The sequence below is a fragment of the Spodoptera frugiperda genome, chromosome 4, assembly GCF_023101765.2.
Source record: "Spodoptera frugiperda isolate SF20-4 chromosome 4, AGI-APGP_CSIRO_Sfru_2.0, whole genome shotgun sequence".
In the NCBI taxonomy this organism is placed as follows: domain Eukaryota; kingdom Metazoa; phylum Arthropoda; class Insecta; order Lepidoptera; family Noctuidae; genus Spodoptera; species Spodoptera frugiperda.
Genome location: NC_064215.1, coordinates 8,443,670 through 8,470,355, shown reverse-complemented (window position 1 = coordinate 8,470,355; position 26,686 = coordinate 8,443,670). Strand labels below are relative to the sequence as shown.

General features: G+C 32.4%; 1 protein-coding gene across 5 annotated transcripts in view; it reads right to left on the bottom strand.

The window, feature by feature from the left end:
- The window catches only part of LOC118272604 (collagen alpha-1(XVIII) chain), a 92,010-nt gene extending 78,525 nt beyond the window's left edge, over positions 1-13,485 (bottom strand). For 4 of the 5 annotated variants that reach the window (XM_050707951.1, XM_050707952.1, XM_035589207.2 and 1 more), the window contains exon 1: positions 13,262-13,472. In XM_050707951.1, the coding sequence (XP_050563908.1) occupies positions 13,262-13,275 (14 nt within the window). In that variant the 5' untranslated portion in view covers positions 13,276-13,472. Of the gene's footprint in view, positions 1-13,261 lie in introns of all 5 variants that reach the window. The other variant, XM_035589206.2, reaches the window with a different exon arrangement.
- Positions 13,486-26,686: the final 13,201 nt, after the last annotated feature.

Genomic DNA, 26,686 nt, shown 5'->3' with positions numbered 1-26,686 from the left:
TTTTTATTACCTACATTATTGTAAACGCTTCAATTAGTATTGGTTTACTACAGTACGTTGTTCTAGTTTCGCAGATTGATTACCAATTTCTATGAAGAGTCTTCTGCAAGTACGTGGAACTCTGCCAAAATATACACATCATCGACAAACTTATGCATTTTTAGTTTTTACTCTCTTTTTCTAATTTATAAAACAACTAGCTGACCCGGCAAACTTCGTACTGTCTCCATTTTTTTCTCACGTTTTAAACCTTCCCTGGACCTGCACAAATAATTCAAGACCAAAATCTGCCAAAATGACCCAGCTGTTCTCGAGTTTTAGCGAGACTAACGAACAGCAATTGATTTTTATATAGATTATACATAAACGCTTTATTTACGTACGCGCGTATGTTTTTGATTAAATTTAGATGCTGGTGATATAAATACATTTTCACTGATACAAAAAAGTATGTGGTCATCTGGTGGAAAATTTAAAAAGTAAAGCATGAAATAACAGACATCAAATCAGTAACAAATACAGTGTTACTTTCTTCAAATCGTGAGAAACTAACATCTCAATTAGGCGTTGTTATCATAACAAACATGTTTTGTAATCCTAGGCATATTTACTTTTAATCTTCCTTATAATTCTGTGATAATAAGATAAGACGTGAATCACACACATTCTCATATAATTACATACATACATATAGAAACTTGGTGTTAATACCTAAAGGAAAATTCTATGGACTGTCGATACTTCTATCTCAGAACCGAAATTACAATTTTATTATGGAGCCGAATGAAGAATTTTTTTACCTAATACGAGAAAGATTATCATTTGGATGGTAAAACAATATTAATTACTAATCGATGTATCTGTTGATGGCGAAACCCTGACCATTAATTCTGACATGAACCATGAGCCTATCCGATTCCAAGTGATTGATTTTATCAAACAAGATAATCTTTTGCAAACGTTCAATGACTATTAAACTATTTGATCATCTTTTAAATGACCATCTGCAAAAGTTACGCACGTTACTATTAAAGATTAGACTAAAAATATTAATGTTAGACTTCATCCCATGAATCTTACAAATGATATTTTTTAACCTTATATAAAAGCCTTGATGGTCAAACGGATGCAGGTGTGACAGCCAAATAATGGAATTATGAATAATAGAATATGAATTAAACAATTTATCTTATTTCTTATCTAGACAAATTTTAAAATTAGCTTAATAGCCAAATGATTTAAAATCCAAACATATAACAATTATTCAAATGTGTCATGAAGAAGATTAGCTATAACAGCCTACGGCTTGGTATCTAAACTCACACTTAAAACAGGTTCTGCACCATTACTATCAAACGCATAATCCGCGTGTTCGGTCACCATATTATCAGATAGTGGTAATCTAACACCACCACAATCAAATGTAGACCTGTTTAGATATTCAATGGTAGATGTCGTGTCTAAGTTACAGCTGTTTGAGCCACTTAATCATTTTGAAGGTCACTGGTTGCTGGCTGGACAGGTTATCTATTCTTTAAACATACAGGATTTAGGCTTTGTTGGATTGCGAGCTGGTAATGTTGTTGGTCTTAATGCCATAAATATATTTTCGAGATTAATTATAGTCTAGACTCTGCCAACGGTTTCGCCGCGTTCTTCTGGGATAAAAAGTATCCTTTCACTAAATTTGATCAAAATCCGTTCAGTAGTATCACCATGATTGATAAACAAACATCTTCACAATCATTTAGCATTCATAATATTAGTGATATGTCCAATTGCCAGGTGTATAAAAATTCTTTCAGTATGATTAATATCTTTATACGCTGGTCAAGCAGTTTCATCAGTTACATGTATTAAATGTCTCATTTCTAGAATTCTTTTTCCAGCATTAACTTCACCAGTTGAATAACCTTTGAGTCATAATAGTTCCATGCCATCGTTTAACACTTTTGTCTCAGGTATTTGACTCTACTCACTAGATAAAAGACTAGACACTACCAGTAAATCAATGTCTTCGACTAAAACTTGCATAACAAATTTTCATTAGCAACAATGATCTATTTTCAACATACAAAACGTGACGATAGTTTTACTCATTCATTGTTTGTATTTACTCATTGTAATAATGTCAGACGATTAATCAGATAAAGAACATTTTCGTGGCTAATATCTGGGACAAAGTCGTCATATGGAGTCATTGACCTGTGATTATCGTGACTGATAACGTTGATATTACTACCTACTTGGAATGCCTATCGGCCTTTGATTTCTTTGGTTCATAGTTACGCCATTTTTTCTAGTAGATTCGTAGACCTATCTTTGTTGTACTAGTTCTAGTTTTTGATAGGAATTAGATAGTTAATTAGTGGCTAAAATATTTTCTTTTGACCTAAAAATCTTCAGTTATTGATAATGAATCAATTAGTCGAACAGTAAACAAAAAATACACTTCAAATTTCATTCACATTAAGTACAGAATTGAGAGAGTTCGCATACGTAGCACGTTTACCTGCAAAGTATTCGACGAAACACTCCAAAATACAGTAATAACAATATCTTAAGACACGTTAAACAAGATATTCAATCATACTTTTTTATCTTAAAAGTAACCATTACCGTGTTGCATCCATTTACGGGAGAACATACCTTGTTCGACTCCCTGACTTTGCATAAAGCTTGCAGTCCAAAAAGGTTTTAATAAAAGCCGAAAATAAAACCTGTTCAGGAAGTTTCGAACACCAATAATGGACGGCAGGTTTAAACTTCTTTTTTAAAACACGACGTGAAATTTTTAATGCTTTTCTCGTTTTATGTTTGTCGGTAGTTCTTAGAAGATGTATGTTCCCATTGTTTTCATCTATTCATGCCAATATTTGTTCTGTATGCTGGTTGATATGACTTTCTAACGCTTCTGCAAGTTTGTTTAACTGTCCACTACTATACATTGCACTGTTGACTCTTCGGTGTTCGGTCACGGATCACGAGGCCTCTAGTTCTATCAAAAGGTGTCAATAGGTAGATTGACTATCTTGCTTTTCCATACATATTTCTTAACTATTTTAATGGTTTTTTAGATTTTTGATAGGCCTATGTATTCTTCTTCGTATTTTTACTCTCCGTTTTAGATAACAGCTAGCATACTAAACTTCTCAAATATAGTTTAGTAAGTCAAGATCAAAAAAAAAATACATTCAACTTTCGTAATTATCTTTTTAACTGGGAAATATCTAGTTATTCCTGCTAAACGTAGAGAAACGAAATGCATATATTATTCAAGAATACGAAAGGAAGAAATATCTATCTATTTTTATCAATTGCTTGTTCTCGCGAATTGTTATGGGTCCCGCGGGATCGATTGCGTGTACGCAATGACCCGTAGATACCAGTTCAATGTGCATCCTACAGGGATTTGGAGGATAATGTACCGTAGGATTTAGTTCAAATGGTTATGGCAAGCCATAATATTAGCTAGTAATAGCGGTTAAGTCGTTGTTCTGTAGTTTGTGATTGATCTGAAACTAATGTATTATCTGACTATTTAGTACAAAAATACGTATAAAAGATTTCTATTGAATACTATTGAACAAAATGTTATGAATAGAAGCTAAGCTTAAATGGTAATTAGATTTGCACAACTTTTAAAGAATTATTTTATTATAAGTGACTGTATCGTAGTGTATCGCGGAATGCTGCTCATGAATATGAGCCTCTACCATGGATTGAAACTAGTTGAGTTCCTCGTCAAACAGTTACGTGAGTAAGCCGATAACATAATAATTATTTTTAAACTAATCTGTGATGACCATGGCATCATTTCTTTCTATCAATTCATTAGGTAGCGCGATTCGTTGGTATCATTCTTTTGTTTTATCTAAATTCTGTGTTAACAATATATTTTTTTATGGAATAGGAGGCAAACAAGCAGACGAAACACCAGATGGTAAGCGATCAGCGCCGTCCATAGACACTCAAAACACCAGAGGAGTCAAAGGCGCGTTGCCGGCCTTTTAAAAAAGGAATACGCTCTTTTCTTGAAGGTTTGAAGGTCTTATCAGTTCAGAATAGCGCTGAATGAAATATATATAAAATCTGTATACATATGTATACGTATATAAGGTACAAATCTATAAAAGGAGGTCGTCACATAATGACGTGTTATAACCAATCGTTTACTAGCCGATTATGAGCGATTAGCAAGTTTTGTAGGCAATCGCACTGAAGTAACCTGTTTTTAGTAGACACTTTACTTGTTTGCTTTTATATAAACATATGTATGTATGTTTGTTTGTGTGATAAGCGTTTTAATATCTATTTCGGTAGACTGTTAGACTTGATAACAATATGCAAGTTGAATGTCTAATTTCTTTCTTTTAGTTGTTTTCGTAGTTAGAATGTAATGTTTATGTTCGAGAGAGAATCTCCCTTGTTAATTGAAACAAAGGAAGATATGTTTGTTAACTTAAAGGCTTGCTTTCTTTTCTACTTATATGTAGGAAATATATGTATGTATTATGTATCATTTATCACTTTGGAACGAGCAAATAGCTTAACTAGATGCCTGACCAACAAACAGACATTTGATATTATAATATTTGCTTTGACGTTCAAAATTACCTTCCCGGTCTATTTGCAATAAATAACTAGACCTTGACTTTGACTTTAACTTTGAATTTATCATTTGACTAGCTACTTCCGCGCGGTTTCACCCGCTCTGCTCGGTTCCTATTAATTACGTGATGTTTTATAGCCTATAGCCTTCCTCGATAAATGCGCTATCCAACACAAAAAGAATTATTCAAATCGGACCAGTAGTTCCTGAGATTAGCGCGTTCAAACAAACAAACTCTTCAGCTTTATAATATTAGTATAGATTCGCAGATTGAAGATAGCTAAATAAATAGTCAAAATTAATAAATCCTCAAAAGATTTGATAGTAAGCTTCATTTGAATAAACGGATTTAAATTCTAGCCACCTGTGTAACTCCTACGACATTTCCACACAGGTCGGTTAAGTTCAAAGTTTGTACGATGTTCGAGTGAATCGCCAATAAATAATAGTACATGTTTAGATACTTAATATAAATATTGTGACATGCTTTTGAATCAAGGTGTGTGGGTTCTTATAATAATTTCCAAAGTAAAATATTTTCAACCAATTTCAAAAAAGAATGTTCTAAGTTTGACTTGTATGCATGTATGTATGTGCGCAATTATGTTGCGTTTGATTGAACCAATTTGGATGCGCTGTTCTGTATCGTATTTTTCAGATTTAGGTAAAGGTTTTAGGGATTATTATTGACTTGCCTAACTTGACAAAAATGTGGGCAGTAAAGAAGATGGTTCCCTTTTTTAAAAAAGAAGTTTTATATATGAACAGTTGAGCCCAGACGTAGTACAGGTATCAATAACCTATCACAGTCACACAAATTACTGGATTATGGATCCACTTTATTAGTGGGCTTCTCTAGAAAGCAAGAAATCGTTGTTGAAGATTCCAAATGATCATAGATCGTTGCTAGCCTATCACTGTCAAGCATGTAGTTAGTTGGTTACAAACCCTTCAAAAGTTTACTAGTAAACAAAAATCCAAACTATGAGTATAAATGGAAGCCAGACAACAAAATAAAAAGAAAAACGACAGTTTATAGCCTTCATAGGCATATTAACAACATTGTATTCTATGTAACTGTTTGTGAATGTGTGTTTATGGGGCTCTAATTGATAACACACGAAGCTCTTACTGTCACACAATTAACACAATCATATCAAAACCAGTTTTACGGTGAATTGCCAAGCCCAACACATTTCTTCGCGGATTTATTTATGAATTATAGATAATTTTTTGATGACTTAATATTTTAATTTACATAATTATAATATTGCTTCATCGAATGGAGTTTCTTGCTCGTTCTTCTCCAATCGAAGCTACACTTTAAAACGAGCACCTAGCTTCACTGACCGACAGACTGACAGACTGACAGACTATTACAGACTGTCAGATTTATGTCTTTATTTGTTGACATTTCAAAAGTACATATTTATGGTTTAATTGGAAGAAATGATTTGACCTTCACTTTATCTGGCTTTATCTAAATCAAGGAATTATTATTATTATTATTTTTTAGGAAATATTCTTAGCATTCGCTCGATCACACCGTGTGTGGCCAATCAGCAACAAAGCAGTCGTGAGCGACTTTTGTATAATGTTTGTCTCCGATGGATACCGTGCTACTATTTCATTTCTTATTATTAAGAACATTATCCATTCTTCTAGTATCAAAGACGCAAGCAACTGTATATGGTAGGACACTTACATTCAATTCATACTTTGAAAGGAATAAGTTTCTTAGAACGCTTAGATTCGTACGAATATTAAAATTTCACTTCATACGTTCTGAATTTATTGACACCTGAGCTTTGCCGCATCAATGGGCATCTACATATTGGAAGACGATTTGTGGATAATGCAGTCCTCTCCGGACAAGTTTAAAGCTAGCTATCCAATAACTTTGTATGATAGAGATTGAATTCATGAAGTAGCACTGTGACTGTGATTCTCGTTTGCAGGAATTTCCAGTGATGTTACTGGTGTATGTGAGGTTGTAAAAGGGATTTTTAGTTAAATTATTTTGGGTGCAGATTTAAGGTACGATGAAAAATGATTAATAGTGAGGTCTTCTAAAAGAGGAGAAGATTTCAGCTTTAATCAGATTAAATAAGCTATTTTTCATCAGCTGCAAGCACTATTGTATAACTCTTTACTAAACACTTTGGTGAAAATCATTAAATAGAAGAAGCCGGTTGGACATGTTCTTTTACAAGAACTAGATTATCGTCAGTGATAGTTTTAAACCGATACGATCTTCAAAACTTCAGGAAAAGACCTTATTCCTTTTTATAAGGCTGACAACGCACCTTCCTCCTCTGGTGTTGACGTCCTTCTGCGGCACTGATCAGTTACTATCAGGTGATCCGCCTACTGTTTTGCCCCGTATTCCATAAAAAAACCTATAATGTACACGATGCTCTACTATTGGAACCGACCAAACAAACCAAAACAGTCACTTTATTAAATCCAACATTACATTATAATGAGCCCACGAACAATCCTATACCTTACTTTATCACTTACACAACTCCAATGAGAGTTAGTCCTATAGGAACAGGTTAAAGGCATCCGTGGGCGCTGATGTACTGGACATTTAATATTGAAGCCATTGTTATCTGTACTGAACACGAACAGATTTATGTTACTCAGATCCCTTGCTGTGTTAAATACTGGTTGCTATTTAATTCCTTGTTCATTTTGTTCGTGTAATTTGGTTTGCAAATTTTGTTGTAAGAAAGATAGAGAGTTAGTGCCAATTGTGTTTAAGTTTTATTAATTTAATGGTGTGATTTTTAAACAGTCTTTTTCATTGAGCAATTATAAGTGGGGACAAGTGATGGGTCTCGTGGCCGATTCCAAAGTCAGGCGAAGCGTAATAAGGTGATTTTCGTTGTTTTTTTTTTTATAATAGTTATATAGCGTTGGTATATCATGACGTCATATTTTTTTACTCTTGTTCGTGACAGCTACGAAATTGTCGACAAAATAGATAGCCTGTTCAATTTAAAGCTAAAATCACGTTAAAAAGATTCCTAAATTAGATCTAAATAGAATCTCATCTGGATTTAGTGTCGCCACAATTTCCTGCAAAGATGATGTTCCCAGGCTAGGCTTAGGCACGTCTCATATAGGTTACATTCATAAGTGTCAACACGAACGATAGGTATTGAAAATGTTCAGCGATACGAGAAAAACTAGTTGAGACACACTGCTTGGTAGAGTAAAGGGCAATTGGAGTTACATTGTTCATACTCATATAAAAATTATAGCTAATTTAATTACCATTATCTGATTACTAGCTTCTGCCAGCGGCTTTGTCCGCTCCCCCACTTTCCGTGGGATGAAAAGTATCCTATGTGTTATTCCCGACCATAATCTACTCTTGTTTCAAATTTCATTCCCACCTCTTCAGACGTTTTGACGTGATCGTGTAACAAACATGTTTGTTACTCAACCACATACAAACACATAAACTCACAAACTCAACACAGGTACATAATTATATATGTATTAAAGATTTTATGATTCTCTGTACGCAACACATAGTACAGAGCTTGACTCATTACATTGTATCTACTTTAACAGTCTCTCTACGCATGACCAAATACTTATTTTAAGAATTCCCTCACAACTTTGAAACGAATTTTACAATCTGATGACAAAGCAAAATTCTTGTAAAATTTTAGTCTGTGAAATGGTATCTCTTACTGTCCTTGTAATAAAATGTCATTAGATCTTCTACAATATTATGAGAATGAGACTAGCAATAAACTAAGGCATCCCATATGGTTGTTCTTAAACTAAATAGTCAGTTGGGAATTTTGATGTCAAAGTCGTTGGCCTGTCTCGTTTATCATGTAATAATAAGATATCATTCTGTAGAATTACTAGATTATCTTATGTGTCTAGTAATCTGTAGCCATTGGGTGGTTATGATTTGAATCTTCATTAGGAGACGATCTTACTGTATTCGGTAGACACGCTTAAACTTATAACAAAAAAATAGATAAAAATATCAAGTAAAAACCAATCCAAATAATGGATCAGAACTAATGTATAAACATAAACTAATATAATGTATTGTATATTGTATTCATATATTTATTCTTTTGTGACTGTGTCCTGGCTTCGCATCAACCGCTTAATTTTTCTGCACTACCCTATGGTTGACAGAGAATGCCTCTAAGGCATTAAGTCCGCCATTCACTATCACTTTTATGATGAAGATTAAATACATAAATAAATAGATAAACTAAATCCACCAAAAAATTAATACTGGACAGTGAAAAATAAAAACATATTTATTCCAAAACAACTAAAATGAAATTCAACATTCAATAGCCACTTGGGGGCACGTTACTTACAACAATTTAAGGAGCAATAACAGCAGAATGAAGTTGGAACAATCATCTTAGACCTCCACAATTATTTCTGCCATAAAACATATGCTGTCATAAACTTTAACTACTCCTATGTCAGCCAGAACAATTTAATACAAAACAAATGATACGTTTTATTCAGAGCCTGAGACATAATAGTTAAATTTGGATTTTACGAGTCAAGCAAGTCAGGGAAAGCGATTTAAAAACTCTAAAGACTTACGGGTTTTCGTTTACGTCCTTTAAAATTTCGTCAACGAGCATCGGCTATAAGGGTAATAAAAAATCTGCTGAAATTGCCCATTTCGGGACTAAAGAAACTCGTTCGAGGGCACTTCTTTGTGGCTTTGATTTTTTAAAACACACTGCCTGAGAGTGGTTTTGATAAATAATATTACCAAAGCGAATTGGGATATTATTAGCTGCTTAAAGTGATCATTTGATCTTTTGAATAAAGTAATCTATATATACACCTTTTTCACCGATTATTTAGGAACATGTTTATAGAGCAATACCTACATTTTCCAGGAATGTGTTTAGGTAATGTTGTAGGTTTAGTGTAAATAGGTTACTTAAGGGTCGATAAATCACATGTAATGCCCCAAGTGTAGCAAGCGTGAGCTTTCTTGTCACTTGTCGTGGTATAAAAATAGGCTCGAAGAAGTTACCCAAAACAATAGGATTGTCCATTGTATTCTATATTTTTAAATGGATATTATATAAAAGTAAATTATATGATTCTTCTAATCTGACCAAGAAACCTTTAACATGCAACAATTTAGCAGCCAGATATTACCTACTCAAATTACCAAAAAATTTGTCATCATTAAAATTAAATATACTCAAGTGGAAAACCAAAATAGTCGTCTGTTTAAGATAATAACAGGTTCAATGAACTTGAAGCTCGTATGTCCGGCTTAACGTTAAGCCTTCTATTGCATATTGTCACGTAACTTTACCGGATTTTAATGTAATACAAACAGTTTTAGTTTAGCTTTCGAAGAAAATTTTGGCAAAGTTTCATGTAAATAAAGTGTCCGATATATAAATGAAAATGCGTCACCATGATCCCCTTAGGTGGGAGGTACAAGCACTGTATTATCTTGAGTCATCACCAGTTGATAAAACTAAAATAACGTATAATAAAAAAGTTAAAATTAAAAAAGAAAACCTTAGTTGAGTATGAATATTCGTAAGTTAACGTGAACTAAAATTAAAATTAGTAAATTAAACATATAAAATGAATGTATGTAATAAACCTGTTATTGTTTTGCCAAGGAAATATAACCCCAATGTAATAATTTGTTTAACTGATCATTTCTTTTATGATATGAGAACTTTTAATTTGGTTATTAAAGTCCATTTTAATTAAAACATAGCAAATAATTACAACACATTGACTTCCAATTTAATTGTGACGAGAAAATTCAATTTACTAGAAAAGTTATATTACTGCTCTCAATTTAAAATATAAATTGCAATACGCGACTTGCATCCCTAAAATGTAACAAGCATATGGCCTATAAATTCATAATATGCTCTTTATGCAAATATTATAATTGTGCTTTGTGTTCGTGAATGGTAATTAGTATTGAATGCAAATCGATTTATTTGTTTTGTTATGCATTTATATCGATTATTTGGCGAGAACAATGAGGAAGCGGAATAAAATTGTGTACAGTACACGAGAAAGAAAGTTCAGTGTCAATCACAAAGTGCATCCATTTAGTTTATTTCGACTGCACAGTTGGCGCGATGGCTGGGCAACTGGCTGCCGTACAACATGTCCCGGGTTCGATTCCCGCACAGAATAACTCTTTGTATGATCCACAGATTGTTGTTACGGGTCTAGATGCACTGGGTGCAATGCACCCACGACCATTGAGAAAATTCTAATAGGCAACGCTTAAAAAAATAGTTTTCATCCAATTATAGTTCGACATAAATAAAATTGATGTTGTAACTGAATGGAGTGGATTTTTATTCGGTCATGAATTACAATAATGTTTAATGAGTCACTGTTTATTTATATTTACGATCTATCGGTCATGTTCATGGCCACGCGAAATGTAAACTTTATGAAGAGTTATCTTTTCTTTATATGTATATACGATACATAGTGTACATTACATACATAATATTATCAGTAAAAAATATGTTATGTCTGACTGCCTCTTTACTGCGGATCTAGTATCTGCAAAAGGTCTCGGTCTTGATACGTCGTTCAAACAAAATATTATTTGTAAATCTGCAATAGGGATTATAATGAAGTAAAAAGAATTTAAAAATCTATTTAGTTCGTCAGTTAGCTAATGAATAATATTAGAAACAAATATTTTATTTTGTCATATAAAATAACAATACTTAAATAAAATGAATCAAAGTTTAGGAGTGGGAATAAAATACGTCATTTTAAATCAATACCGTATATCTTCGAAAGTATTTGTTTCCCTAAGTAAAAAAAATACGTATCTAATATTTTAAAATAATCTACAAGACGGGCATTAAAATAAAAAAATTATCATCCATCCTATTGTGGCCAAAATGTAATGAGAAATACAGTCAAAAACTGCAAGTTTATTATTATAACATACTTCACAATACAAACTACATTACGTTTAACACATTTGTATTATTCTGACAAGGATTAACAAAGAGTAGAAATGGCCTCATAATAATAATAATTTTCGCGAGAAAAACACTCGAATATGAAAAATGAGTGATTACCAAAATTTTCCACGTACATGACAATTACGTTCTTTCTGTACATCATTACTTAGATCATACCTAAGAATAGATCTTATATTTTTTGGCTAGAAAGGAAGAAATTTTGGCTTAGCAACTATTATTCTAGAATGTTTTTGTTCTCCTGGCTTTTTACCAACTGGGTTAGGGTCGCCACTAAGTCTTAGCCAGATTCAACTGGCTGACAATTTTTTGTGCGAAAATTTTGCTAATTTTTCACGTCGTCACGCTGACATATTCTAAGTAAGTTAATTAGTCACTAAATTCGAAGTGCTTTCTCGATTAGTTTCAATCTGCGTCGGTTGTCGCGTATGTTACTTGTGATTATGAGTCCTTATTGTGGCTCGAAACTAGTCGAAGTATTCTAAACAGTTGCGTGAGTATGGTGTAGAGTGTAACTTATTGTAATGTTTTATGATATTCATCACAAAATAAATTTAGTAAGATCTCTTATACTTTTTAACATCAAACAATCTTTATATTTTGTCGTCATAGTTTTACTATATTTTTACGTAATATATGTTTGTTGAAGTGAACCCATGTTGTAATAAAAATTAGACCTTATTAATTTAATTGTTTAAGGTCGTAAATTAATCATTGATCAAATAAATTAACTGGTAACACTACTGACTACCGGATTTTTGGTGATAAAATCTCTACACGAGTTTTAATGGCATTTGTTTAATTAATTAAGCATAATATTATCTTTGATGAGTAATATTACCAGTCTTAGATTGATTTGTTGCGCTTGTCATCCTAAATTGCTAGACTAATTTTGGTAAATATCGGAACTAAGATAGATAACAAATAAGGTTTTTCTATTTCAATGACGTTTGGAGAGAAAAGTAAAATGCAGTGCTGATTTTTACTGTTTTCAAAAACAGTATAAGATAACAATACTCTATCTACAGTCGAATAAAACAAAAATAGGAATAGCAATAGAAGCAATATTTAACTTTTTTTTTGTACTTAAATATCTGACCCCCTTTATATTCATTTTAGGGGCATTGTATGTATCCATTGTTTATATTTTATGGTAGATTTTAGTAGTTCTAAACTCCATATTATTTAGGCAATGTAGACTGATGTCCTAAAAAGGTACTCCTGAACTATATTCATACGTCAATGTTATTATTCGTACGTGCAAATAGCGTTTTAAATTATTATAACGATTTTTATAAAATGTGTGTTACGTTTGTGTCACATTTTTATCTGATATTATTAGGTATTTAAGTTGTGTGTATTTTGAGGTGCTGTTTCTATGCAAGATTTTGAAAAATAATTTAGAATAAACGATGACATTTTTAAATCTATATGTAATATTAATAGCGTATAAGGTTGTATTTTAAAATTCATATATTATTTTAATGTATTAGGTAATATTATACAAAATATATAAAAAAGTTTACGAAAAATAAAAGTCATATAGAAATAAGTCAATAAATTACAATCGTCTGGTAAAACGAGTTTCATGACAAATCTAAATCGCGAACCAATAACAAAATAATAGGAAAAAAATACTCACAAAATAATTTTCATGTTGACTTATAAAAATCCGAATATGCACTTAAATTAAATAAAACCAACACAACACTAATTTAAAATTAACATAATCACCATCACCGATTTAAATTTAATTTTTATAAAAACTTTGTTTCACATTTTTTCATATGAAAACATCGTATTTTCGAATTATTCGCACATTGGAGCGCATACGCATGTATTCGCGTCGACGCGGGAAGTTTGACTGGCTTAGCTGTTAGCGCCTGCGCCAAAGTTCAGTGTGATAACAAAATCGTGCAGAAGGTCTACTCCGTTCAAATGTTTAAATATAGGTTATGATTACAGTTTTGTTATAAAAACAATTATACTTTTGTGATATGATATTTGTTTTTTTTTTTGTTAATTAGAATTAGGTCAAATGATTTTAATACTAATCTCTTTATATTATCAAATTGATAAGTATTGGTAGTGATAATAGATACTTATAAATAAAATCAGAAGGTTTACCTGTTTATATTAAAATTTTATTTTTAGTAACACCGATAGTTTAGTTTTGAAGCACATTTTGACAATTATAATGTTATGTAAAAATTTATAATAAAAATAAACCTTATTTGTATTTTGCTATCTAGACTTCTATTCTATCTTCTTCAGTTTAGTGATTTACAGAACGAGTTACAAAGAACATTTTATAGTAATAACAATGAACCATACTGGTTTTGAGCCACTGGATTTTGGTAAGTCCGGGTTATTTTGGCCTGCTGGAGTCTGATCTCTTTTTGATCTAAATTCCCTAACCAATACGAATCTAAAACAAAGCATTTATTAGTTTTTCAGGGCTCTGAAAGTTTGAGTCAAAATTATCCTGTAGGGTCAAAAAAACCCCTCAAATTATTTAATATTTAAATCAAACCAGTCAGTTTTTGAAAATAAAAAGAACATGCGGGCCCACTACCATAGATCTTTTTATACCTCCTTATAATCCAAGCTATTCATTCAAATGCATGACAAAACCAAAAAATAAGCATCTATCTGTTTCTTTTTAAAGTCTTGTACATTGTTGTTTTTTGTGTCGTGTGGACCTTTTGTATTAGTCTTCGGGTGTATTATCGTGAGCTCATAATTAAGGAGTTGCAGATTAATGTTCAACGTGTAGTATTCTAATTTAGTTTTTTTCCTGATTGATGAAATTCCTGAAAACGAGTTGTCCTTGCATTGCCTAGTATTTACATTTTTTTTAAATCGTTGCCTCGCGCTCGGATTTTCTCCTGTGTTGTGAGAGCGTTTACAAAAATACAAGTTGACATACACATGATAGTTAGGTACAACATAAAATTTGATTTTCATAATTTTATATTCAAATTTTTTCCCTATAAGAAGTCTGTATTTTAAACCTTGGGCGAGGCGAGAGAGAATGTCAGACTCTTACTGACTAAAAACCACCCTGTGCTGTGCTCGAGCCGGAGTCCCGGTAAACCCGCTGGGTAGTCCACAGCTCTGGACCGGAAGAAGTATGTCTAATACATGAGTCAGTATGTAACATACAAATATTCCAATCCAAGGTCTCTTCCCATGTAATAAATAAATCGATCAATACAAATTATTATAGGTACTCAATAATATACGGGTATATTAAGTGTTTTAAAATTATCTGCCAAGGCTTTAATGGGAGATGGTGTTAGGTTGGAAGATTACAATAGCAAATAATATAATATATATATTTTTTTTCATACACAAAATTCTACGTTTGAGTTTGTTATGAAAGAGCTATCTTTTTCACTGTCACTGTCATCGTGTGTATTTGTAAACTACTTTATGCAATGAAGAGTCAATGTTTATTTTTCTTTTATATGTTCCCAAATTGAATAAAGTGATCTGGGGTATAAAATTACTGCACTATAGTAATCTTCAAATACAACACTACCTTCCATTAAAGCCGTGGCAGATAATTTCAGAACACTGTATATATATCCAACAATATATGAATATTTTCATCAAGGACGTATTACATGCTAACAATAAATCAATCAATACAAATTATTATAGGTAACTACTCAATACTATATCCAACAATAATAATTATGAACATTTTCAACAAAGGACGTATTAGTTTACTAAGCAGTTACATATAGTAGAACAATAATTAATATTGGGTAAATTCTTGTTCCTTATAATAAACGTTTTCCTTACAAAATTATTTTAGTACTTATGGCACAGCTACAATTTTATTATTTCTTAAATTATTTCCTAATACGGTTTCCTTAAAATTGTATTTTAGTATAGCACAGTTACAAATAGTGTTTATTAAATCATAGCTTTTGCCCGCGACTTCGTTCGCGTGGAATAGTGACTTCCGGCAAATTTTTGGTTTTAACCACATAGTTCCCGATCTCGCGGGATCTCTTCAAAAATGAGATGTGGAAGATATTCCAGGGAACTTCCAACATAATGAGCTCTGCGTTTGAATTTAATAGATGTTTACTCACTTAGGGCATGAAATTTTAAAAACGGACTTCAACTAACTTAAAACTAAAGAAAGCTACGAATTACAATTTATAACCAATTACAACCTATCCTCTATGCTATAATAACCAAGCTTAAACTAAATAATTTAAGAGAAACGAAAATCTAATCTAATTAAAAAAAAATTAGACTTACAATTTTATACTAACTACAGTAACTACTAATTCGATTCAAACTGAACCTATAGTTTAACCAAAAAACCAGTAAACTTATTAATTGACATGAAACCATTTAGAATATACGAAACAGCAGGAGCCACTACGGACAAATAATAAATACGACTGATAATACTAGGCTACAATAGTACCGAAGCTCCTTACCCAACCAAATGAATGTAACGAAGCCATAGCGCGATATTTCGATCCCAACGCCATCTATCGAATACTTGGATATACATCCAACAATAATATATTGATATTATTTTCATCAACCTTTTTACTATTTATTTACATGCAATTAAAACAATAACATGAACCGAAGTCGTGTAACGATCGACATAGAATTATTATACTACCGTACTAGAGCATTTTCTTTGTACTATATTATATTGATATAATAACTATTATTTACTTTTTTCGAAAATTAAAACAATAACATGAACCGTAGTAGTGTAACTAAGACATAGAATTATATATAAATAATTTATTTCTTATTTTTATTAATTGATTTTTGAAATAAAAATATATCTTGTTTCTAATAGTAAACGTTTTCCTTACAATTAAATTTAATTTATTTATTTATTTGAATAGAACGGTACAAGCCAATAACACTATTCAACACCTTACAAAAATTTAAGTAGTTTAGGCACAGCTAAAATTATTTCCTAATACGTTATCCTTAAAATTTAATTTTAGTACTTAAGGCACAGTTACAAATAGTGTTTATTAAATCATTATTTCCTCTAGGTACGAATGATACGGTAAAATATTACATAAATGTGCGTAATTAATTAAAATTGCACTATCTTATACCTTGTATTTACCTGTTTAAGTATTTAAGTGTACAAAAATCTCCAAGAATTCAAGTGATACAGAATACCGACGTGAGACAAAGCTTGCGTGTTTCATTGTGTGAGTGAGGTTACCAGAGCCCCAATTTTACATACAGAAGGCCCGTAGTCCAGCAGTGGATTATGATGGATCAAACACAAAACCAAGCATTCGATCGTCATACAAACACTAAAGTAAAATCAATCACCGGTACGAATAAAAAAAGGAAAACATAAATGATAAATATCACAAAATCTAACTAAAATAAACGCAAACATGTAACAATAATTAGTATAAATAGTAGGAAAGGCACGTCACTATATTAATGTCTCCTTTATTTAAATTTATTAAACGAAGTTATTTTTACTAACTAAACTAAAAGTTCCGAAACACGTCATCTTGTATAAATTGGAACATGGCCCACACACCAAGATAATGGTTAAGAAAAATGTATTAGTAATCTGATTCTTTATTGAACAAACAAGCCGACAGATTAATAGATATTACATTCTGACGTAAAAAATGTAACATTAGATATATCATGTTTTTTATTTCCTGGTAGGGATGGTTAAAGTAACACTTGGTTATGTTATATTTCATTTACATTTATTAATTTAATTTCATTAATTCATTTACATTTATTTTTCATTCAGTTAATACACGTTATTTATATATAACACTTCTACAGAATTATTGATGTTATTTTATCACTTGTATTCAGTAAATAGTTAAGTAATTTACTTAACACATAGTGTTTATTTTATTAATCAACCGACTTTTAAAAAAGGAGACGGTTTTCATTTTCATATCTTTTCGATTTTCGTCTAAAATACTTTTCAATGTATTTTTAAAATTCACTTCATTTTCTATGATTTATTAATGTTATAAATACTATGGCAGTCTATAAACACAATACGTTATGGTTTAAATTTAGATTTTTCGCGACCGAAGCGTGTAAGTGTGTATTATTGTAAATGTTGAATAGACATACAACTCACGCGCAGATTTATTTCCCTTGTTGACAGACTTAACAAGGAACATTCGTTTATTCCAGCAACTGTTTTTTTAAACAGAATTAGAACAAAGTAATGTATTAATACGTATCATCTACTTCCAAATTTCGTGCTGTTTATTACACTATTATATTACACTATCACACTAATATTATAATCTATGTAAAAGTTTGTTTGTTTGGATGTTTGTCTATCAATTACGCTGAAACTACCTACTGAACGGATTTGGATGAATTTGGTTTACAGACTACGTATAAGCTGACTTGGGTGACATTTTTCACTAGAATTCTATCCCACGTGAAAGCGGGCGAAGCCGCTGGCAGAATTTAGTTTGACAATAATTTCTTTAAATCTTTTGTTTGTTATTATTTTATATGTATAAATGACTTATAAAGTAGAGATGTTCAAAATAAAATAGTATACATATGTCTAATTCAGAATAATAATAGGTAAAATAACTGATAATACAATTTATAAAAGTATAATTTCCCTTTACACGGTGTAAATTATTAATACAAACATGACTATATTTTAAATAGATTGTTATTTGAAATGATTAAATTATTTACGATAAATAATTGTAATTTTATTGATTATTCAATATAGGAGGAAAGTTTATAGTTTCAATTGGAATCATCTATATTTTAAATACTATATTTAATATTTTGCACAAAAATACTGACAAACATAATTAATACTAGTAGATCCCGCAAACTTTGTTTCACCTTGTTTTTTTTTTTAGTTTTAACTCTAATTTCCCTAACTTGGAGAAAGAACTAAAATCTGCCATCTTTGCAATTGCATTTGGATTATTTTACACATAATAATTAGGCAATTACTAGTTATGAATGTAAAAAAAAATATTTAAATCGAATCACGCGGGTCGTTGTCTTTAATACAATCTGAAAGTGTCATAGGTCAACATAGCCGATAGCTCATAACCAGCTTGGCTTAAATATTATTAGTTCGATGCATAAATAAAACATTTTAAATAGGTATTAAGATAAGTTTTTTTGAACATGGAAATACCCCGATCTAGACCAAAACAATACGTCGCTTACGTAATTACCTAAAAACTACTCTTTAATTTAATTTGGAACTAAATGGTGAATATGAGATGGGACTGCCTCGTTAGTGTGGTCTACGTCGCTAGTGTGACTGCCTAACAAGGGGTCTCGGGTTCGATTCCCGAGTCGGGTAAAGTATTACTGGGTTTTTTTCGGTTTTTCGAAAATTTCTCAGCAGTAGCACGAAGTCTAGAATTGTGTAGTGGATAGCCCAGTATAAGGCAATAGGCTCACCCCCTATTAAATGGGAATTATAACACAACTTGTGAAAAGTGGGTATACATTGTATAGTGGCATTACGTGCCGTAATGTGCATCTCTGCCTACCTCTTCGGGGATAAAAGACCTAACGTTGCAATGTGAATGACGATTGCAAATGGCTCTGATCAGCCAAGCTACAAAATACATTACATTTTCTTCAACCATCATCTTTCCTTTCCATTCATAATATAACCTTTACATCAGCCATTAAAACACGTTCTTCAAGATATTAGGAAACAGTACTACATAGTTAAAACTAACTGCTAACGATATAAATTACCTCCGTACTGGCTTCCCGCTGTTTTGTATGACAAATTGACTTGCTCACGTTAGTGCAATAATGTGGAAGTTTCCATGGACTTGTTGGTAAATAAACATGTTCTGATGATTTAGTTGATTTGAGATATTTTCTCACGCGACGTAGTGTTGATGTTGTTTATTTTACGCTTTTATTGACATGACATTAACTGCACGGTTGGCGTGGTGGCTGGGCAACTAGCTGCCGTGCGATGTGTTACTTTTAGTGTGATCCACAAATTGTTGTTGCGGGCCTGGGTGTCGTGTGTTTGTGAACTTGTATGTCTTTAAAATAAAAGCCTAATTTGCACTTCCGAATAATTGCTGTGTTCCTTTGAACATCCATATTATCGGACATGTACTGCTGGCAACCTATTCATAAAAATATGTTTTCCTTAAGCCATTAAAACACGTTCTTCAAGATATTAGGAAACAGTCTACATAGTTAAACTAACTGGTGGATATAAATTACCTCCGTACTGGCTTCCCGCTGTTTTGTATGACAAATTGACTTGCTCACGTTAGGCAACCATGTGGAAGTTTCCAATATGGACTTGTTGGTAATAAACATGTTCTGATCTTTAGTTGATTTGAGATATTCTTCTCACGCGACGTAGTGTTGATAGTGTTAAGTGATCAAATAACAATAATGAGTAATCAGATGCATTTACTTCCTCGATACGTCATCGCATTGTTATAAGAGTCTTTAGGTTAGTAAATCAAAACATTCATTGTTTATACAAATGCATGTGATAGAAATTTGATCCGTCATGTCCTTTAGTGCGTCGTAATAAAAATGATTATCTAATGTCAACTACGTTCTATTATTATTTTTTTACTACATATATGCCTTACTGCTTAAGTACAGCAACTACATACCTTACAGTAAGATATACATGTGTAGGTATGTCCGTACAGTGAAACTTGGTTAAGTGGGACCTGGATAAGTGAGAAACCTCCACAAATGGAATTCATACTGAGGTCCCTACCCATTGGCACTGAATTACCTCTATTAGTGGGACAAACAACCCTCTATATCTGGGATTCGTTCTTTCGATTTATCATCTTCGTTACCTCTATAAATGAGACAGCAAGTGAATTTTAATGCATAAACCTCAGTAACTGAGACCACATCATTTTGTTTGTTGATTTACTTATTCTTATTCATTTATAATGTGCACATAACACATTGTTTTATTTAAGAATCATCATTGTTACCTCTTTATGTGAAATAACCCGTTTATTGTTTATACAAATGCATGTGATAGAAATTTGATCTGTTACGACCTTTAGTGCGTCGTAATAGAAATGATTATCTAATGTCAACAATTCATTTATACCTGCTTATCTGAGACACTGGGTTAGTGGAATACCTCTATAAGTGATACCAATTTGAAGGTCCCTTGGCTGTCTCACTTAACGAGGTTTCACTGTATATGTATAACTTACTGCTTTGCTTTCGGTACTCAAATCCTCCTACATTAGTTTCTTACACCTTTCTCAAATACTTTATTTTTAGTTCTAAACTGTAATGACATTTTAATAGCTTTTGAGTTATTGCTAACGGACAAAAAAACAGGCGTATCTCGCCTTTATTTTTAAAGCTATCTAAAGTATAGTTTAAATAATTGCTAATTATTCAGACCATTGCCAAATTCATCTTGAAGCAAACACGTGTTCTTTTACATAATTATGACTAGGCGCCATGAGATGTCATTGTCATTCTCAAAAAAGTCTGGCACTATGCCTGATATGATTCGACTTTATTATTTACAATATGTACCTAGTGTTCAAAACATAGCGGTTGAAAAGTAAATACTTATTTCTTTGGGCAACCAAATTTTGTCAAGAAAAAATATTTCCATATTGCTAAACAAAAGTAATTGTTATAAATATCATCTTTGTCAAATAGTTAGCAATGCAAAAAATAGTCCTTTTGTCACCTTCTCTTCTCTACCTAACCTAGATAGACATAAGGATATTTGAGGTTTGACAAAGAGCGAGCAGCAGCAGTTTAAAATTGCGATTTGCCAAACGGTACAAAGATTACCTTCAACAAACCTTCTTAAGTAAAGGAGAGCCAGAAGCCAATCTATTGATCAATAGATAAATAGTAGACAAACCATACATAAGAATATTTTGATGTAACAGTTTTAATGTATGGCTTATATATTGTATGCTTATCAAGATTAAGAGGGTGTACCAAATATCAGACCGTTCAGACGTCAGGAAAGGGTTAAATGAAAATAACTAAATTTGACCCAAATAAACAGTTCAAGCTAAATGAATCTGTTTATAAAAATCCATAAATAATTGGCTCAATAATGTATTTATAATAATTTATAATAATTAACAACTAAACACAATATAATGCAACCTGTAAATCACGCCCAAGGTAAACACTCCCCTACCAATTTCAATATCGAACTACATTGAACGATTCAATTTTCCAGTATAATTACGAGCATCGATATTGAAGCCTTGTATATCCAGCGAAGCTAACATTCAATTAACAATTACACACGTTAAGAACGGAGTTCCACCATGACATTTAATTAACGGTATTAAATTGTGAGTATTTTTGCCCTACAACAACCCTACAAGGGGTAGCTAAACAAGCAGGTAGGTTTACCGGGTTTACTGCGGCTCCGGCCCTAAAAGCAAGAGTAGGAACGGGGTGGTTTTTAGTAAGTAAGAGTCTGACGCTCCTCTCGCTTCGCCCAAGGCCGGAGAAGTCATTAGATGATTTTCACACCTTAAAAGAGGTGAAAACATATCTTAATATTTTGCGCTTAGTGTAGTATTTGGTCAATACATCATCAGCTTATACGTGGCCATTGCTGATCAAGGCGTTTATTCACAAGAAGAAGATTTGAGCTTTAATCACCATGCTTGCTCAACGCGGATTGGCGATTTCAAACTCATAATTAGAAATTATAAGCCCAGGTTTTCTCACGATGGTTTTGTTTTACTTCACCGTTTACCAGAAGTGTCTAAATAATCTTACAACTCGTTGACGACAGGGGAAACTTTCAAAAGGCACCTATTTTTTTTGAGGAAAAAGACTAGTGAGTGTGGGATTCTTACCTCACTGAAACCACTCCGGTACCTCAGCACCTATAAGGAGCACCGGGTCCTCTAAAAGACCTGCCCCGGATAAGTCATACGTCCTCATTAAAAACGTACGCAATATTAACAGTATCTGAATATTTCGTAAACAGTAAATAAATTTCATAACGTGACATGTATAGGATTACTTAATTAATAAATTAACGCAGTAATAATAGTTGGTTGATGTAATATTGTCATCTGGTAATTTAATTGTGTGAATTACGTGCTTAACTGACCTGGCGTAGCTATAAATATTATTTATGTACTAATTTACGCCTGTATGAAATATTGGCTGTCATACCTACATTTGATTTTCAATATATCTAATAATAATATGGTTTGAAATCAGTCTCGTGACTATAAGGTAAAATTTTCTCATAGGCTCATACTGATTGGACATTAATTTTAAATAAAAGATGATAAATATTTTCCTATGCCCAATCCCAGTTTGAAATTGTATTTATAGTACAATTTGTCGTGTATTGTGTTGTATTTTTAGGTGTCCAATAGAAAAATTTATTGTAATAATAGGCACTATGTAATAATGATTAACTAAAGTTTTACCAGAATAACTAGTAATGATCTAAATACAATACTATTATTAGGTTTCAAAGCATTTAAATTGCTACAATCGACTATACAGTAGACTAGACAAATTAAAACTATCCATTGTCATCGAAATCAATTTAGACATTTATTTTAGACCAAGTCTAGCCAAAGCACAATAATGCATATCAGAATAATCTAGTTGGAATTGTAACGAGCTTTGCCTAACAACAGTCAATGCTTACATCACGCGGGAATTCATCTATAGCCCCGATTTTGAGGGCATTAATAGGAACCAATGACCCTTGTTTCCGCGGCACTGTCGAATGTTCTGGCAACGGCTCAATGAATTCAAGTTGTGATAATTGTGACGTATAATTTTTTCTTCTGAATAGATTTAGGTGTGGAATCGTTTAGGCATTGTTGTGAATGGCCTTATTAGATTCGAACAATAGTGCTGTTAGGCTTAATTGTGGTTGCTTTAAGGTTCATTTTGGCATGTTTGATGAGTCTGCGTCATTGGTTTTTGATGTCAATGCGATAATAAGATGTAGTAAACATTAAATTACTTTTTTGATGTTGTGATTGTTTCAAAATTTGATTAGATGAATGACAAAGATGAGTAAAGTCTGGGGTTTTTTCTGTGTAAGTTCACTCTGTGTTTCACACGAAGACTTAAGACATGGAGATGATTCGAAATTACAAAGTTACATATAATAAAAGAATATCTTAAGTACAGCGCATAATACTGAACAAAGTCCTGTATCCAAACACGTCGCCAATTAAATAAAAAACAGGGCTCCCAGGCTTCATTCATCCTTGACCCGATTTTGGTGGAAAAAAAACACGTAATTCATCAAGTCTCGAGTTCTAATTACAGCTGCAATCAACGTCAAAAAATTGGGCCATATTAACAACGTGACATGTCTTCATTAATATTTTGCACATACTGTATATAGCGCCGGCGGAACTTAGGGCTGTCTCTCTGTTCTTATTAGTGTTATAAAAACTAAAAATAGGTTACGTGGTAACTGTCTGGTAGTTTTTATTGATGACCTAACATGTTCATTGGGTTATAGGAATATTTTGTATTGTTTTGTCGTTTTGTATCCTAACTAAGCATTGTTATATTTTTTGAAACTGATATTTGAAGTAATTCGGTTTTTTTAGTGTCATTTTGTTTTAATGTAATCGAATATAAAAATATTAGAGTAACAAAAATCACAGTTTACGCACGTATGTTAATGGAGAAAATCTCCACTAGTTTCGAGTCACAGAAGGACCACATCATGAGCAGCATTTTTAGTTAATTTAGTATATTTCACGATAACTATTATAACATTAAATACAGTCTTAAAATAAACACCCAAAATCTCAATTATAGCCTAGATTTCATTTTGATCTGGCTGCGAAAAAGGTCGAGAGAAAGGAAGATTGACTGACAAGATGACAGTGACAGTTCTTATTGATTGACAGATGTCATGATGTCCTTAAAAAGAACAATGGCGGATATTCGTTTGAAGTCTCCTTGAGCGATTAATTTATCACTTCGGTGAGTCTACAAAAATTCTACTGAAACTATTTTTTTTATCAGTATTGTAAAGTTTTATTACGGTACTTATTTGAAATTAATTTTATTTTTGTTATGATGCCACCTACAAAAATAAATTGGTATAGTCCTACTATTATCCGGAACAGGACCGGGGCTCTGTCTTGAAAAGCAAGAGTAGGAACAGGATGGTTTTTAGTCAGTAAGAGTATGACACTCCCTATCACTTCTTCCAAGGCGGGAGAATGGATGATTTCCTCACTCAAAAAAGAAATAGTAGGACTATTTTTTTTTTATATTTTTCTTTCTGAGTATCGTAGTAATCTAAGCAAAAACCAATCGCTAAAATAAGTTAACCTCTGCGCCAAAGTAACATTTTAGAGGTGAGTTTAACGACTTCTTAAATGTCTATGACATAATCAAACATATTTATATGTGTAGCTTACTATGGGCCCCATACCTGTCCTGTCATAGAGGAGGTGATGTAATTTTGGCGATTGTCTTCTATTTTTGTTTTATGACCATATTAGCTATTTATTGTTCTACGAAACTGTTTAAAATGGCTTGCTTAGTAGACTTAATTGAGCGTTTAATATTCAGTGTTGGAATTTTCTACGGATTTTTGAATTTTAATTTTATATCAATAGTGCCGATTTGGTTTGTTTTAGTGATTGAAGATTGAAAGTTTCATAGATCACATGTTGTTGTTTCGTTATGAGGCGGTACGAAGTTTGCCGGGTCAACTAGTGATGTATATTTATGTTAACAATACAATATTACTATTTTAGCTTATATGTATGAATATAACTAACTAAAACTCGTTCAGTAAAGAAATAATAATATAATATTCGAGTATTTGTTGACATCCCCTAAAACTAACAATTTGGGCCGACCAGACTGAAGAACAATAATTAGTGTCTCAGTTTTTGTTTCGTTTCTAACACGCGATAATAGCAATTACTTCATTAAGGAGGCGGTACTATAATCGGTCCAATTAAATGTTTAGTAAAAAGAGGTTTACGAGCAACAGAAGCTAACTCGTAGCCGCTTAATCGTAGTGGTGATTCATATGATTTTTGTTTATGAAAGTAATAACAGCTGGTTTAGTTCATAGCATTTGATTTATAGATTCTGTCAGCGACTTCGTACGCCTATTTAGGAGATTCCTGTTTTTCCCAGAATTTAGGGCAATCCCCTCTTAGAGCTTACCTACACTCCTTAAGGAACATACATGCCAAGTTTATATCTTCAAAAGTATTTGTTTCCGTAAGAAAATAAAAATTCATGTCTAATGTTTTAAAATAATCTACAAGACGGATATTAAAATTTGTCATCAAATAGATAAGATGAATGAAAATGTACATACTAAAAAAAAGGCAAACCTCCATAGCATCGTGAATAAATAACAGTTGGTATAAATATTTCCATAACACACGTATCAATCCGCTTACAACTTGATATTTGTAGCCACGCAATCACAGCATCTACTGAACACGCCCAACCTATGAATGGGTGAGTCAACAAAATCTCACTCTCATTGTAATTCCGATTGAATGAGATAAATAATATGCTTATCGACTGACGAAAGTCTCACTAAAACTATTTTATAAGCATGGGCGCAGTCAATTGAGATATTATTTTGTGACATGCTTCAGTTTTGTGGTGCCTTTATTATGGTTTGTTTAGAATCGAAAAAAATGCTAAAATTGAATCATTATTAAAATCTAAGTGTGATATTGAGAGTCTTGTCTTGCTTGACACGTGGTTCGGTTTTAGTTTTTATCCTACTTTCAACAGACTAAAGTAACTAAAACTTATTTTTACAAATAAGTCATTCAAATACTCAAATTTGAATGACTTAGGTACTTTTTTAGGAGGCTGAGTCACCCTCGTCCGTAGGAGAGCACCCTTAAAAAACTGAACCCCTACACGTGGCCTCTGGGTGGTGCTAAACAGGTGACACTCAGGTGGTAGGTTTCGGCCGTCGGCATTATAACCACCCACCGAGCAAAACCGTGTCGCCAAGCGGCCTAGCCGTGTTCCGCCACGATGCTCGGTGACGCCGTACGAGAGGATGGGTCGAAGTGTTTGT